We start from the raw sequence: 18,409 nt of genomic DNA, 5'->3' as shown, positions 1-18,409 counted from the left end.
TGAAAATAAGTTCTTAAATTAGCAATTTATTTATTTAATTGCTCACCTTATTAAACATCCCAGATTTAGCCATACGGCCCGCACTCCCTCTAAGGGGAAAATTCACTCATCCCAGATACCTAGGGTATCAAAAGGATTGAGCTCTGGTGGGACTCTTTCCGTGTTATCGAGCCCTAGGTGACTTGGTACGCCGGAGTATCTCCCAAAAATTTTCGCACGCATCTGGAGGTCGAGAGTAGCACAGCTTTCTGCATAGTCTTGTAAAGATGTTCATTTAGACCCAGCTTTTTGATGTTTTCTATGAGGTTCTTTGGAATGACTTCAGTAGTAGAAATAATAATAGGTATTGTCTGGGTACTTTCCATTCTCCATTGTCTCCTTATTTGTATTTAGAGATCTCTATACCTGGCGATTTTTTCGTTGTGCTTAACACGCAGATTATTGTTGTTAGGTATCGCCACCTCTATTAATGTTGTTTGCCTAGTAAGTTTATTAACTAGTATGAGATCCGGTCTATTATGCGCCACTGTTTGGTCTGTGAGCACAGTGCGATCCCAGTATAGCTTGTAGTTGTCGTTTTCAAGCATTCTATCAGGGACATATTGATAATAAGGAAGATGATCGGCTTGGAGAAGTCCAAGTTTGTTAGCTAGTTCTTGGTGGAGAATCTTTCCTACTGAGTCATGGCGTTCTTTATAATCAGTTCCGACAAACGCCTGGCAGCCCCCGGTAAGATGTTGGATGGATTCTTGGGCTTGACATCCATTAGCAATTAGCAATTTGTTTATCTAATTGCTCACCTTATTAAACATTATTATTATCCCGATTTAGCCATACGGCTCACACTTCCTCTAAGGGGAAAATTGACTCATCCCAGATACCTACGGTATCAAAAGGATTGAGCTCTGGTGGGACTCTTTCCGTGTTATCGAGCCCTAGGTGACTTGGTATGCAGGTGTATCTCCCAAAAATTTTCGTACACATCTGGCCGTTGCGAGTAGTACCGCTTTCTGCATGGTCTTGTAAAGATGTTCATTTAGACCCAGCCTTTTTATGCTTTCGAGGAGGTTCTTCGGAATGACTCCAGTAGTAGATATAACAATAGGTATCGTCTGGGTACTTTGCATTCTCCATTGCCTTCGTATTTGAATTTCTAGATCTCTGTACTTGGCGATCTTTTCAGTGAATTTACTACGTAGATTATTGTTGTTAGGTATCGCCACATCAATTAGTGTTGTTTGTCTTGTTAATTTATTAACTAGTACGAGATCTGGTCTATTATGTGCCACTGTTTGGTCTGTGAGCACAGTGCGGTCCCAGTATAGCTTGTAGTTGCCATCCTCAAGCATACTCTCAGGGACGTATTGATAATACGGGAGATGGTCCGTTTGGAGAAGTCCCAGCTTGATAGCTATCTCTTGATGAAGGATTTTTCCCACTGCGTCATGCCGTTCCTTGTATTCAGTTGCAGCAAATGCCTGGCAACCCCCTGTAAGATGTTGGATGGTTTCTTGGGCTTAACATCCATATCGGCATCTGTCGTTTTGAACCTGAGGGTCTTTTATGATATATTTCAGGTAGTTTCTGGTTGGTATAACCTGATCCTGAATGGCAAGTAATGAACCCTCCGTTTCAGGGAACATCTTTCCTGATGTCAACCAGCAGTTCGACGCTATATTGTCGACATAATCTTGGCTGACCTCATTGGGATGTCGCCCGTGCAAAGGTTTACCCATCCAGGCGCGCACTTTTTCGTCCTTAGTAAGGTGGTTTATGCGCAGTTCTGCTTCCCTCAGTTTGATCGGTGTTGTGTCATCTACTGCGCAGATAGCGCGATGTAGAGTAGATGTCTCAGCCTGCATCTGAAAATAAGTTCTTAAATTAGCAATTTGTTTATCTAATTGCTCACCTATATCCATAAGTCCTCTTCCTCCTAAATACCGGGGTAATGTCGTTCGTTCTACTGCACTTTTAGGGTGGTGTTTTTGTGCCTTTGTGAGGTGTGTTCGTACTTTTCGCTGAAGATTTTCTATATCCGTTTTTGTCCACTTAACAATACCAAATGAATAGCTAAGCGCGGAACAAGCGTAGGTGTTTATTGCCTTAAACAAATTTTTACTGTTAAGCTGTGAACGAAGCAGCTGTTTTACGCTTCTTATAAACTCAGTTGTTATCTCAGTTTTCATTTGCTTATGGTCAATTTTCCGCGCCTGCTTTACTCCAAGATATTTGTACATATCGTTGTCGCCCATGGCCTCGATGTTCTGGCCATTTTGCATATCGAATCCACCGGGCTGTACCTTTCCTCTGACTATATTCAAAACACGGCACTTGTCTAGACCGAACTGCATACTAATATCATTAGAAAATGTTTCTACAGTTTTTAGCATCTCTTCTAGGTGTTCTCGAGTGGAAGCCATTAATTTCAAATCATCCATATACAACAGATGATTGAGCTTCGCTACCACAGTATTATTGGTTTTAATGCTAAAACCTGAGTCAGTGGAGTTTAATAGTTGGGAAAGGGGGTTCAAAGCTAAACAAAACCACAATGGACTCAACGAGTCTCCTTGAAATAGACCCCGGTTGATTGCGATATTTTCGGTTTCGATATTGTTTTCACCAGGTATTTGGAGGTGAATTTTAGTCTTCCAATCTCTCATTATATGCCTTAAAAAGGTCACTATGTTATCATCTACTTTGTATGTTTTCAATATATCTATTAGCCATTCATGCGGTACTGAATCAAAGGCCTTTTTATAGTCAATAAAAGCAGTAAAAAGGTTTCTTTTTTTAGTGAATGCCTGGTTAGAAATGACTGAGTCGATGATAAGCTGTTCTTTGCAACCCATGGAACCCTGAGCGCATCCTTTCTGTTGAGGCTCTATGATATTGTTTAGAGCACAGTGTTGGTAGATACGCCGGGTTACACAGGATGTGACCAATTTATACAAAGTTGGAAGACAAGTAATTGGGCGGTACTTGGATGGATCTTGGGTGTTATTTTGATCCTTGGGTATTAAATAAGTAGTTCCCTGAGTTAGAAATGATGGTAATTCCTGCGGATTAGAAATAACATGATTAATTAATGTTGATAAGCACTCATGAATACTCCAAAACTTTTTAAGCCAGAAGTTCTGAACGCCGTCTGGTCCAGGAGATTTCCAGTTATGAAGCTCTTTGATGACATTTGAGACTTCTTCAGTCGTGAATGGTTCGTAGTTAGCAGTGACGTAGTGGTGACAGTTGTGCGTCGTATCTTCTATCCAGCCAGCATTGTTGTTAAAAGCAGCTGGTGTGGAAAGTTGATTTCCCCAAAACTCATGAATTTCTTCTTGGCTTGGGTAAGACTTGTCGACACTTTCTACGGTGGAATTGAGTTTTCGGTAGAACGCCTTCTCAGAGTTCTCAAAAAGTGCATTGTCACATTTTCGGCTGTTACTAACTTTATACCTTCTTAATCGTCCTGAATAGACGGAGAGTTTTTGTTTTAATGTATCCAGACACTGTTGGGCTGTGTTATTTTCTGGATCGTATCTCGAGTGTCTTGCAGTGCTCCGCATTATTTCTTCAGCTCTTTTAATGACTTTTCTACTTGTAACACCTCTTATATATTCTGTGACTTGACCAATATCCCTACGCAGTAATTCAATTTTTCCGAGAAATCTTTTTTCCCAGGGTGCAATTCTGTTACCAGTCCTTCCGTTATTAGTACCCCGTCGTATTCTGATCTTAACGCCCATTACATTGGCAATTGCTGTAGCTGCACAGTAGATTAGCATATGCAGATATTCCAATGTGTGGGCTTCTACGACATAATTGGGTAGGACTTCAGTATTCACAATTTGTAACAGGGCACCTAGTTTCTTACAAGAGTTTATTCGTGGTAGCGGTGGTCTGCTAAGTGGATCTGTTCCATTAAACTCTTGTACGGCACGAGCCATTTCGTTCTCTAGACTATCGCGCAACTCGTTGTTTTCCTGCTGTGTATTGTCAGGTTGAGTTTCTGGTATGGGAATCTCAGGAATCTGCTCATCAAGGATTTCATTAGGGACTTGATCTAAAACTAGCTCTTGGTTATTAATCTCCCGTTCGACTTCGCTTTTGATCGTATTGCGTCTAGTCTCTGGGATAAGGTTGTTTCTTACGATTACCCGGTATTGATCTGATACTCTTTGCTCCGATACTTGAATATCTGGGTACTCCCTGCAAAATTCGGCATACAGCTGTTGTCTGTAGCCGATCGTTTCTTGACCGAGGTTTGTCACCTTATAATAGAAGCGCAAAATGCTTTCGTTAATGGACACAGTCCATTTCATGCGCTGCCTCGGTCGTCCCGCTTGAGTGAGCGCCGGCTGATGTTCCGGCGCAGCACCTTCAGCGAGTGGAGCTCTTGCTGTTGTTTGGCTCGCTTGTGGTTGTTGTTCTTGTTGTTATTATTATTATTATTATCCAGATTTAGCCATACGGCTCACACTCCCTCTAAGGGGAAAATTAACTCATCCCAGATACCTATGGTATCAAAAGGATTGAGCTCTGGTGGGACTCTTTCCGTGTTATCGAGCCCTAGGTGACTTGGTATGCTGGAGTATCTCCCAGAAATTTTCGTACACATCTGGCCGCCGCGGCAGATTACGAAAATTCTCATTATTATCCAGATTTAGCCATACGGCTCACACTCCCTCTAAGGGGAAAATTGACTCATCCCAGATACCTGCGGTATCAAAAGGATTGAGCTCTCTTATTATTATTATTATCCAGATTTAGCCATACGGCTCACGCTCCCTCTAAAGGGGAAAATTGACTCATCCCAGATACCTACGGTATCAAAAGGATTGAGCTCTGGTGGGACTCTTTCCGTGTTATCGAGCCCTAGGTGACTTGGAATGCAGGTGCATCTCCCAGAAATTTTCGTACGCATCTGGCCGTCGCGAGTAGTACAGCTTTCTGCATGGTCTTATAAAGATGTTCATTCAGACCCAGCTTTTTTATGCTTTCGAGGAGGGTCTTCGGAATGACTCCAGTAGTAGAAATAATAATCGGTATCGTTTGGGTACTTCGCATTCTCCATTGCCTTCTTATTTGAATTTCTAGATCTCTGTATTTGGCGATCTTTTCAGTAAATTTACTACGTAGATTATTGTTGTTAGGTATCGCCACATCAATTAGTGTTGTTTGTCTTGTTAATTTATTAACTAGTACGAGATCTGGCCTATTATGTGCCACTGTTTGGTCTGTGAGCACAGTGCGGTCCCAGTATAGCTTGTAGTTGCCATCCTCAAGCATACTCTCAGGGACGTATTGATAATACGGGAGATGGTCTGTTTGGAGAAGTCCCAGCTTGATAGCTATCTCTTGATGAAGGATTTTTCCCACTGCATCATGCCGTTCCTTGTATTCAGTTGCAGCAAATGCCTGGCAGCCCCCTGTAAGATGTTGGATGGTTTCTTGGGCTTGACATCCATATCGGCATCTGTCGTTTTGAACCTGAGGGTCTTTGATGATATATTTCAGGTAATTTCTGGTTGGTATAACCTGATCCTGAATGGCCAGTAATGAACCCTCCGTTTCAGGAAACATCCTTCCTGATGTCAACCAGTAGTTCGACGCTATATTGTCGACATAATCTTGGCTGACCTCATTGGGATGTCGCCCGTGCAGAGGTTTACCCATCCAGGCGCGCACTTTTTCGTCCTTAGTAAGGTGGTTTATGCGCATTTCTGGTTCCCTCAGTTTGATCGGTGTTGTGTCATCTACTGCGCAGATAGCGCGATGTAGAGTAGATGTCTCAGCCTGCATCTGAAAATAAGTTCTTAAATTAGCAATTTGTTTATCTAATTGCTCACCTATATCCATAAGTCCTCTTCCTCCTAGATTCCGTGGTAATGTTGTTCTTTCTACTGCACTTTTAGGATGGTGTTTTTGTGTCTTTGTGAGGTGTGTTCGTACTTTTCGTTGAAGAGCATCTATATCTGTTTTTGTCCACTTAATAATACCAAATGAGTAGCTAAGCGCGGAACATGCGTAGGTGTTTAGTGCCTTAAACAAATTTCTACTGTTAAGGTGTGAGCGAAGCAGCTGTTTTACCCTTCGTATAAACTCAGTAGTAATCTCTGTTTTCATTTGTTTATGGTCAATTTTCCGCGCTTGCTTTACTCCAAGATATTTATACATATCGTTTTCACCCATGGCCTCGATGTTCTGGCCATTTTGCATATCAAATCCTCCGGGCTGTACTTTTCCTCTGACTATATTTAAAATACGGCACTTGTCTAGTCCGAAGTGCATACTAATATCATTAGAAAAAGTTTCTACAGTTTTTAGCATCTCGTCGAGTTGGTTTCGAGTGGAAGCCATTAATTTCAAATCATCCATGTACAATAAATGATTAAGCTTCGCCACCACATTGTTGTTATTTTTGATGCCAAAACCTGCATCTGTGGAGTTTAATAGCTGAGATAGTGGGTTCATAGCTAGACAGAACCACAGAGGACTCAACGAATCTCCTTGAAACAGGCCCTGGCTGATTGCGATATTTTCAGTTTCGATGTTACTTTCACCAGGTATTTGAAGGTGAATTCTGGTTTTCCACTTTGTTATTATATGTTGTAAAAAGGTCACTATATTATCATCGACTTTATATATTCTCAATATATCTATAAGCCATTCATGCGGCACTGAATCAAAGGCCTTCTTGTAATCAATAAAAGCAGTAAATAGGTTCCTCTTTTTGGAATATGCTTGATTAGAAATGACTGAATCGATGATAAGTTGTTCTTTGCAACCCATGGAACCCTTAGCACATCCTTTCTGTTGAGGCTCTATGATATTGTTCAGAGCACAGTGTTGGTAGATACGCCGGGCTACACAGGATGTGACCAATTTATACAAAGTTGGAAGACAAGTAATTGGGCGGTATTTTGCTGGACCTTGGGTGTTATTTTGATCCTTCGGTATTAAATAAGTGGTTCCCTGAGTTAGGAATGATGGTATATCCTGCGGATTAGAAATAACATGATTAATTAGTGTTGATAAGTATTCATGAACACTCCAAAACTTCTTGAGCCAAAAGTTTTGAACTCCGTCTGGTCCAGGAGATTTCCAGTTATGAAGCTCTTTGATGATATTTGAGACTTCTTCAGTGGTGAAGGGTTCGTAGAGAGTAGTAGTGTAGTGTTGGCAGTTCTGTGCCGTATCTTCTATCCACACTGCATTGTTGTTAAGAGCAGCTGGTGTGGAAAGTTGATTTCCCCAAAACTCATGAATTTCTTCTTGGCTTGGATAAGACTTATCGAGATTTTCTACGGCGGAATTGAGTTTCCGATAGAACGCCTTCTCAGCAGTCTCAAAAAGGGCATTGTCGGATTTTCGGTTGTTACTCACTTTGTACCTTCTTAGTCGTCCTGAATAAATTGAGAGTCTTTGTTTTAATGTATCCAGGCACTGTTGGGCTGTGTTGTTTTCTGGATCGCATCTTGAGTGTATTGCAGTATTCCGTATTATTTCTTCAGCTCTCCTGATGACTCTTGTACTTCTTACACCTCGTATATATTCTGTGACTTGACCAATGTCCCTACGCAGCAATTCAATCTTTCCGAGCAGTCTTTTTTCCCAGGGTGCAATTCTGCTACCAGTCCTTTCGTTATTAGTACCCCGTCGTGTTCTGATCTTAATGCCCATTACATTAGCAATTGCTGTTGCTGCACAGTAGATTAGCATGTGCAGATACTCTAATGCGTGGGCTTCTACGACATAATTGGGTAGGACTTCAGTGTTCACAATTTGTAACAGCACACCTAGTCTCTTACAAGAGTTTATTCGTGGTAGCGGTGGTCTGCTAAGTGGGTTTGTTCCATTAAACTCTTGTACAGCACGTGCCATTTCGCTTACTAGGTTATCATGTAGCTCGTTGTTTTCCTGCTCTGTATTGTCAGGTTGAGTTTCTTGTATGGCAAGCTCAGGAATCTGCTCATGCACTTCATTGGGGACTTGATCTTCAATTACAACATCGTTATGGATCTCCTGTTCGACTTCGCTTCTGATGATATTGCGTCTAGTCTCTGAGATAAGGTTGTTTCTTATAATTACCCGGTATTGGTCTGATACTCGTTGCTCCGATACTTGAATATCTGGGTACGTCCTGCAAAATTCGGCATACAGCTGTTGTCGGTAGCCGATTGTTTCTTGACCGAGGTTTGTCACCTTGTAGTAGAAGCGCAAAATGTTTTCATTAATGGACACAGTCCATTTCATGCGCTGCCTCAGTCGTCCCGCTTGAGTGAGCGCCGGCTGATGATCCAGCGCAGCACCTTCGGCGGGTGGAGCTCTTGTTGTTGTTTGGCTCGCTTGTGGTTGTGGTTGTGGTTGGGCTGTAGCTGATTGTATGACAGGGGCCCGCCTCCTCAACACCCTGCCACCGACGTCCCGCATGCTGTCACGTCCAGCGCCGGCTCCAGACGTGCCCTGGCGATCCCCAGGCAGCGATCCTAAACATAAATTATTATTCTCCATTCTCATGGGTGTGCATTTTATACCTACTGCCAGGTGTCAGTTTTTGTTCCACGGCAAGTATCCCTGCTACTCTCTGGGTATTGGCGCTACGAATACCCAGAAAGCATCCCCCATTCGCAGGGGGCCGCGCCTGATAGAAGAACTGACAAAAAACTCCCACAGGTTATTATTATTATTATTATTATTATTATTATATTTATGTAACAATGAAAAAATTAAAAATATAGTTATATATTTCATATACAGGGTAGCGAGAAAGTATGGAAACACGGTAATTTCTCGAAAACCGCTTGAACGCTTGATATAAATTTTGGTGGGTAAGGGTATTCTAATACGGACGATATTATAGTGGTAATTACATTGTTGTCAAATCTTCCGTTTTTCTGAAAATCGAATGAACTTTCTTATTTTAAATGTAACACCCTGTATATTTTTTGTGTTTTGAAGTCCTTAAGAAATACTGATTATTTTTCATGTTATGTTCCCTATAAATAAATGCCATAATTTCGGAGTTATTGCTACATTTATTAAAAAAAATATTCAACAAAAATTATACAAATTTATTTTTTTGGACCGGGTAGATATTATTTTAGGTTCTTTGGGTCATTGGGAACAAGAAAGGTCTTTTGTAATTTTCCTCAAAAGTTAATCGTTTCCGATTTATAAACATATTAAAACTGAAAAAAATCGAAAAATGACGATTTTCTGGGTTCAAGAACATAAGTAAAAAATATTATTTTTGAAATTATGAAGTGCCTAAATTCAAGTTCAAACCTTATTTTATCAGATGCCGATAAGTGATTTGGTCTTATTTCATTCTAAAACATTATTTTTTATTTGTTAATGCAGCCCAATAGCCCATCCACGCATATGAGCTTTATTAACAATTAAAAAAAACAATGTTTTAGAATAAAATATGCCAAAAATTCTTATAGATATCTGATAAAAAAAGGTTTAAGCTTGAATTTAGGTACATACTTCGTAATTTTAAAAATGATTTTTCTACTTGTGTTTTTGAACCTTAAAAATCGTCATTTTTCAATTTTTTTCAGTTTTAAATTGTTTATAACTCGGAAACGATTAACTTTTTAGGAAAATTACACAAGACTTTTTTGTTTCCAATGACCCAAAGAACCTAAAATAATATCTACCCGGACCAAAAAAATAAATTTGTATTTGTTAAATTTTTTTTTTAATAAATGTAGCAATAACTCCGAAATTATGGCATTTAGGTATAGGGAACATAACATGAAAAATAATCAATATTTCTTAAGGACTTCAAAACGCAAAAAATATACAGGGTGTTCTATTTAAAATAAGAAAGTTCATTAGATTTCCAGAAAAACGGAAGATTTGACAACAATGTAATTACCACTATAATATCAGCCGCATTAGGTCACCCCTACCCACCAAAATTTATAAAAATCGTTAGAGCGGTTTCCGAGAAATCACCGTGTTTCCATACTTTCTCGCTACCCTGTATATGTATCATTTTTGTAATATTATTTCTTCAGAAATGAAATTTCACATATAAAATATTATCAAGAAAAACAAATACAGTGGTAAATAGACTGTATATTATAATGGTAATATTATTAAATTGTTTTCTGACAAAATTTAATACAAGTTACGTTAAAATTTTCCGAGCGCGCGGATTTGAAGCGAGCCAGGCGATTTGCAAAATTCGGCCGCTCGCAAAAACACCGATTTTAAAAATAATTTTTAATAATTAAATGTAATTATATTTTATAATAATTTTTATTTTAAGATAATATAAGTCTTTCTTTAGTCAATGACTGTAAAATAATTTCTTAATTGTTATAAATAAAGGCACTACGATTTAAGAAAAAAAAAAAACAATTATCTCGGCTTCAGTTGGTTGTAGAAAATTTTTATTTTTTTTATAAATCTCCGTTTTGTCCTCAGTAACAATAATCTGTAAGTTAGAAACTCATAGGATGTACAGGGGCGCTTCAGCTCTAAATGTTTATAACGAAATTTGCCCCATTATTTTCAAACCCAAAAATTATCTCGGCTTCAATTAGTCGTAGAAATTTTTTATTTTTTTATAAATCTTCGTTTCATCTTCAGCAACAGCAACAATAATCTGAAGTTAGAAACTCATAGGATGTACAGGGCCGCTTCAGCTCTAAATGTTTATAACGAATTTTGCCCCCTTATTTTCAAACCCAAAAATTAGAGGTTTAAAAATGTTTTACGCATTTATTTACATCAGAATATGAAAATATAACTCTTTAGAAGAAGATTGGATGTTTCACCAACTCTCTACGATTTTTTTTTCAAAAAGTTATAGCCTTCGACATTTGACCTCTTGGGATAAACAATTTATAATATCTAAGCAACAAATTCGTTAATCTGGCTTTACAATTTTTTTTATGTTTGGAATTGAAAGATCTTCATTTTAAAGCTTTAAAAAATAAAAAAAAACTTATTTGTACAATAAATAATGCAATTGTAAAAAACGGCAATTTTGGACATTTCGCAGGCTGTTTTGCAATAACCAATTAACAAAATTAAACTTACCATACCTCAAATTGTAGGTTTTTTAATTTACTACAACTTTCTATTAAAAAGTTTTTCTCTAAAATCAATATCCTAAGCTGCAAAATTAAAAATCATGAAAAATTGCAAATTTAACAAATGAAAATCGCAATAAAAAAAAAGCGCACAATATTTTTGGTTACATTTTAGTAGAAGTTATTCCTGGCATCGTCCTTTACAACATCTGATAGGTTTCAAAAATTCCTGAATTATATCCTGAAATCGACCTATTTTTCACCCACAGTCTGGGGTAATAAGACAAATGCTTGAAAAGTATTGGGAACATAATCAGGACGTTCATCAGGTCTTTATAGACTTCAAACGGGCTTATAATTCAATTAATCGTGCAACATTATGGAAGGCAATGATCGAGCTCGGCGTACCCAAGAAACTAGCTGCGGTAACACAAATGTGTGTACATAACTCCTTTGCACAAGTTAGAATAGGGGGAAAATATCAAATGCTTTCTGCGTAAATTCTGGACTGAGACAGGGAGATCCGTTATCCCCATTGTTGTTTAACCTGGCCTTAGAATATGACATGCGAAAAATTTATCCAAAAATCAAACCATACTCGCCTTTGCCGATGACGTAGACGCAGTAGCACAATCAACATGAAAAATTAAGGATATTTTCTCGAGCTTTGAAGAAGCTGCATTAAACATCGGTCTAAAAATAAATGAAGCCAAAACAAAATACATGGTCGTCTCAAAACCAGAACGACGGCGATTAAGGCAAAATATTACTATAAACGATCATAATTTCGAAGTGGTTAAATAATTTAAATATCTAGGAGCAACAATCACAAATGACAACAAATTAGAGCGAGAAGTTAAAACTCGAATAATGGCAGGAAACAGATCTTTCTTTGCAATGAAACATCTAATGAAGTCAAAACTTCTTTCACGAGGTGCAAAAATCCAGATATATAAGACCATAATACGACCAGCAGTCGCGTATGGAAGCGAAACATGGACGCTAACAAAAAGAGAAGTAAATAAATTGCTGGTGTGGGAACGTAAAATCCTTCGAATGATATATGGCTCTTGCAGAGACAGCATGATAAACGAATGGAGGCGCAGATACAATAACGAGCTAGAGTCTCTATTCAGAAAAGAAAATCTAGTGAGATATATAAAGACTGATATACTCAGATGGTCGGGGCATGTGATACGCAGTAACGACAATCGCCTTATAAACAATGTGTTCTGGGAAAGGCCAGATGGAAGAAGGTCTGTAGGGCGACCTAGAAAAAAGTGGAAATATGCAGTCAAAGAAGATCTAGGGAAAATGGGAGTGGCACAATGGGAATTAGTGGCACAGGACCGACAAACATGGAAGGCAATAGTACACGCGGCAAAGATTCACGAAGAGTTGTAGCGCCATTGATGATGATGATACAGAAAAATACCATTTTGCCAATATACAGAGTGGGGCATTAGTGTGACAAAGTCCAATTAATCGTTTCTCGTAAGAGATACGAAAAAAAGTTATTTACGTAAAAGTTGTGTAGATTAATATGTATTTTTTTTCGAAAAAATATTTTAGATTGAATATTTTCACGGCCACTTAATAAAATTTCACGTAATTTTTGTTGCAATTAATGTTTGGCTTAAAGAATCACGAATAACTGACAAATTAAAGCACCTAGGTAGAGGCAATGCTTAATAAATAAAAAAAAGCACCATAAAATATCATTTCATTACAATACTAATATACAAGGTGTTCTATTTAAGAAAACTCAGAAAATACTCGTTCCGAGTTTCGACCAACCCTGTACACTATAATTAAACATTTCGCTATACTATGAATGTTTAATTATAGTAGACTATATTAAAAATCGTTTCAATAAAAATAGAAATTTTGATGTAAAATCGCTACAATTCTACAGGGTATGAACGTTGCTACGAAATAACAAAAAAATTTAATTATCTTTTAAACTATCTCGTATAATATTACAAAACCCTATATTATATTAAAGAAGGCATCGAGGAGAATCCAAAAATGTAAAAATATACAGGATGTTCAATTAAAAAAAAACAAGTTTGTGTCACCCTGTCAATACGGGTGACCCTGTATATCTGAAAATATTTTTAAATTATGGTCCTATCTGTGCCCCAACTTTTACCTCAATACATTTTTCGTATCTCTTACGACATAAGAGTAATTGGGCTTTGTCACACTAATGCCCCATCCTGTATATTAGATTGTCCAGTGCCTCATCAATTTCTTATCACTAAGGACACGTGCTAAATCTTATTTAATTCATAAAAATAGAATATATAAATTTTATGCGACGCTCCGAAAAAGGTTATCATAAAGAATCGAAATAAATATTTTAATTATTCATTAATAGCCTAATAAAATAAAAAAAATCAAAATGTAATTCCGCACAGGTTGGAACAAATTTTATATCAAAGTTTAGGTGAATACAAAAGATATTTTCAAAAAAGTATCCAAATCATATGAGGGGGTTATTGTTTAAATAATTAAAAAGGGGTAATTTTTGCACAATATTTACTTTTTTAACTGCTGAGGTAATTTACATTTTAATGAAGGTATTTATGATTTTTTCCTGCAAAGTTGAAGGATATATATTTTACCTAAGACTTACTAAATCAAATTTAACCCCCTCTTTATTTAAATAATTATATACAAGTATTAAAAATCAAATTTGCAAACAAATATTATTTGCGTTTTAAATAATCACTATAAATTATTTTATTTAATAGGAGAAGTTGCGCTATGTTACCAGTTATAAGCAAAAAAATGGTTAAAAAATATTTAATAATTTATGAGATATTTAATTTGTTTATTAAATGTTGCTATATTTTCAATTGCAAAAATGCGGTTGTTACCAAAAGAATATAAATCTGTGTAAAATCTCATTACTTTTATTTTTATGTATGTTTTCGATAAATGTATTGATAAATTCAAATTTCAATTCAACTCCACTCTAAAATGGCATTTGAAAATTGTTCAATTTGTTTATAATTTGTTTTTTTAATAACGTCGCGGGGATTAAACATTTTGAAGTGTTGTTCCGATAATTATGTTTCTGGGAATTTTTCATTAATTATCAAATTTTTTTGTCGTTTTTTCTTCTTCTTTTTTTCCTTATAGTAAAAGGTAAAGTTCTGCTTATAGAGGGGGTTTCATTAAAAATATCTAATCTCTGAGTTGTAGATTCTAGACCTCAAAAATATTAAGATTTAACCAAAATCACGTAAATAAAATATGGCTCCTTATTGAGTTATACGGTGTTTTATTTGCAAATAAAAAAATATTTTTGCTGATTATTTTAAAACTATTCGACGTATCCTTTTCATACTTGGTAGAAAGTCTAAGTACTATACACCCTATGAAATTATGTTGAATACAAGTTTCCGACTATCACCAGAGGTGTACGACAGGGGACAGTACATGGTTGACCCTTCCCAAATTCTACGTCACTGGTGAAATTGCCATTTTAGCACAATTTGTAGATTCTCCAATACTCTGTATGTAAATAACATCCTCTTCACTCGTAACGATAAAGTCATAAGTCTTCGAGATATTTGAAGTTAAACATGTAACGGCACGTTATTTAACTATTTTGATTAATGTATTGTGCCGTATAATTTTTAGTTTTAAATTTCTCGAAAACTAATAATTTTATCGTTAAGAATGAATAATATACTCTTTAGTCTTAATGATAAAATCATTAGCTTTCGAGATATTTGAAATTAAAAATTAAGCGGCACAAAACATTAATCATAATAACTATGCCGTTACATATTTAACTTCAAATATCTCGAAAACTAATGCCTTTATCGGTACGAGTGAAGAGTATGTTATTTACATAGAGAGTATTGAAGAATCTAAAAATTGTGCTAAAATGGCAATTTCTCCAGTGACGTAGAATTTGGGAAGGGTCAATCATTTGCTTTCTCCTGTAGTACGCCTCTGGTCATAGCCGGAAACCTGTAGTTATTTAACATAATTTCATAGGGTGCATAGTACTTACACTTTCTACCAAGTATGAAAAGGATACGTCGAATAGTTTTAAAATACTGAGCAAAAATAGTTTTTAAATTTTTAAATAAAACACCCTCAACTCAATAAGTTGTCATATTTTATTTAAGTAATTTTGGTTAAATCTTAATATTTTGAGGTCTACAATCTACAACTCAGAGATTGGACATTCTTAATGAAACTCCCTCTATAAGCAAAACTATATTAAGTATCTTTTGCTATAAGGAAAAAAAGAAGAAGAAATAACGACAAAAAAAATTGTTAATTAGTAAAAAATTCCCAGAAACCCTATTATCGGAACAGCATTTTAAAATGTTTAATCCCCGTGACGTTATTAAAAAACAAATTATCAACAAATTAGGACAATCTTCAAATGCCATTTTAGAGGCGAGTTAAATTGAAATTTAAATTTATCGAAAATATACATAAAAATAAAAGTAATGAGATTTTACACAGATTTATATTCTTTTGGTAACAACCGCGTTTTTGCAATTAATATATAGTAACATTTAACCAACAAATTAAATATCTCATAAATTATTAAATATTTTTTAACCAATTTTTTTGCTTAATACTGGTAACATAGTGCAACTTCTCCTATTAAATAAAATAATTTATAATGCTTATTTAAAACGCAAATAATATTTCTTTGCAAATTTGATTTTTAAATTTTATATATAATTATTTAAATAAATAGGGGGTCAATTTCATTTAGTAAGTCTTAGGTAAAATATTTGTCCTTCAGCTTTGTAGAAAAAAACCCTAAAGACCTTCATTAAAATGTAAATTACCTCAGCAGTTAAAAAAGTAAATATTGTGCAAAAATTACCCCTTTTTAATTATTTAAACAATGATCTCCTTAAATGATTTGGATACTTCCTTGAAAATATATTTTGTACTCACCTAAACTTTGATATAAAATTTGTTTCAACCTGTACGAATTTACATTTTGATTTAAATGTAGTGTAATCTTATTTTACTAGACTATAAATAATATTGAATGATATGACAAAATTTAGTAACTGTTATAATCAGTTCATAAGAAGATGGTAATACAAGTACGTATTTGTTCTATTCTATTTTTTGAATTTGCAACTGTGATTTGATATTTATCAATTGTGTGTAATATAAGCAAATTATAATGTGTCACTAAACAACTTTTAAACAATTTTATATTCAGCGTTGGTGCGCATTCATATGAAAAATAGCAGGATATAAGTATTTTTTGTCACAAATTATACGAGAGCTTTAAAAATGATTTTTAACTTGACATATCTCAGTGACGTTAGCGCCAATTTTTCATTTCACGAACTATCTAGCACAATAATACTAATAACAATAATAAGATTTCAACTCGGCGCAAAGCTACAACCAATTTTCAAAATGACCTTCAGTGATGACAGAAGAATTTTATATTCATAATGGGCGAACGTACAGTAATGTCCTGAATTTGTTTAATGAAAAAAATAGTACGCCACTGAGATATTTTAAATAAAAAATCAGTTTTAATTTCCTCGTTCAATTTACGACAAAAAATCATTCTTGCATTTTTTTCATATAAGGTGCCGTTTTTATGCAAAAAATAAAACGTCGTAACGTTTACAAAGTATTTGAAATAAGTTTCTGTGCATACGGAAACTACCTCGAATACTTTGTAAGCGTTAAGATGTTTTATTTTTTTTTGTGTAAAAAACGGCGCCTCATATGAAAAAAAGGCAACAAATATTTTTGTCGTAAATTAAACGTGGAATTTAAAAATAATTTTTAATTGGAAATATCTCAGTGAGGTACTATTTTTTTTTCTTTAAAAAATTGAGATCATTGCCCGTATGCGCGCCAATAATGAATACAAAATTCGTATTTGTATCTCAAAAAATGCGCAAATAGGTACCTTTTAAAACCCACTATATTTCATTTTCATATCTCAACCGGTCTTAGAGCAATAAATATATTGGCAGTTTGAAAACAATTTAACACCGCGTATCTCGGAAACCAAGCATTTGCCGACATTATGTATATAGAGAAAACTGTCCTTATGTTTTCATGTAGAATGACCTCTTAAAGTTTGTCATACTTATTTAGAAACACTCTGTAGTATTTTTCCTAAAAAAATCAGGTTACGACACAGTTTATACAAACTGAAAATGTAATTAATTTCATTTTTAAAATCCAATTGATTTCTTCATTTTAAAAATACATCGAATTACTATTCTAATGTTTTGGTAACGTTGTGGGGTTCTGACGTCAGAAATCTTAAATGATGTAAGCGTATTTTGTAGTAAATATACCATATAAAAAGAATGATATCTACAGAAAAATAACATTTTGCCAATATATATATTAAATTGTCCAGTGCCTCATCAATTTCTTATCACTAAGGACACGTGATAAATCTTATTTAATTCATAAAAATAGCAGATATAAATTTTATGCAATGCTCCGAAAAAGGTTATCAAAAAGAATCGAAATAATTATTTTAATTATTGCATTAAATAATATTGAATGCTATGACTAAATTTAGTAACTGTTATAATCAGTGCATAAAAAGATGGTAATACAAGTAAGTATTTGTTCTGTTCTATTTTTAAATTTGCCACTTTGATTTGATATTTATCTTGTGTGTAATATAAGCAAATTATCATGTGCCACTAAACAACTTTTACCAAAAACTTTAGGAGTTTTGTAGTCGATAGGCAGCGGTGTAGAATTATTTCTTCCTTATCCTTATCCGTCTTAACTGTCATCCGACCGTGGCCCCATCGCTTTCGATAATATCAGCCGGTCTGCCGTAGATACAGAAGAAGAGTCAAGAAGAAATAATTCCCTATCACAGACTACAAACCACAAAAACAATATACCTACCTACCGTTACAACTGAGTTTATTTGTTCATTCTCCGAATATTTTTAATTTTTCATTATATAGTCGAGGCATTGAAGCACAAAAAAGGCCTTGCTGTCGATTTTTGGCGCAGTAAGACAGATTTTAATGCAGTTTGGTGCGTTGGAATCGTGAGAATGTCAAGAAATTTTGTGAACTAATGTAATGAATAAGAAATCTCAAATTGCATTTGTACGCAAAATGCATTTCAAAAATGCATTTCGGTGAATAGTGGGAAAAATTGACTCAATTTTCTTAATTGGGGGTTTTTGGGGTCGCTTAAAACGAATATGAGTTCGGCGAGAGTGTGCAAACTACCTGGTGCCTGCAGCGGGTGTAATAAACGTCTTCCTCTGGAGTATTTTGGTAATTTGTTAAATAATTGGCCCAAAATTGTAACTCGGGGGGTTTTTGGGGTCGCTGAAAGTGAATATGAGGTCGGCG

General features: G+C 35.4%; 1 protein-coding gene across 3 annotated transcripts in view; it reads left to right on the top strand.

Moving 5' to 3' along the window:
* Positions 1-18,409, top strand: part of LOC126881404 (solute carrier family 2, facilitated glucose transporter member 1-like) — a 204,468-nt gene that overhangs the window by 78,622 nt on the left and 107,437 nt on the right. The window contains exon 1 of one of the 3 annotated variants that reach the window (XM_050645666.1): positions 16,104-16,144. The exons of 1 other annotated variant lie outside the window; for it this stretch is intronic. In XM_050645666.1, coding sequence (XP_050501623.1) covers positions 16,133-16,144 — 12 coding nt within the window. In that variant the 5' untranslated portion in view covers positions 16,104-16,132. Of the gene's footprint in view, positions 1-16,103; positions 16,145-17,420; positions 17,647-18,409 lie in introns of those variants that run through there. One more of the 3 variants, XM_050645665.1, reaches the window with a different exon arrangement.

This window comes from Diabrotica virgifera, chromosome 3 (assembly GCF_917563875.1).
Source record: "Diabrotica virgifera virgifera chromosome 3, PGI_DIABVI_V3a".
In the NCBI taxonomy this organism is placed as follows: domain Eukaryota; kingdom Metazoa; phylum Arthropoda; class Insecta; order Coleoptera; family Chrysomelidae; genus Diabrotica; species Diabrotica virgifera.
Note: the sequence above shows the minus strand (reverse complement) of the source record. Positions and strands in the feature narration are given on the sequence as shown.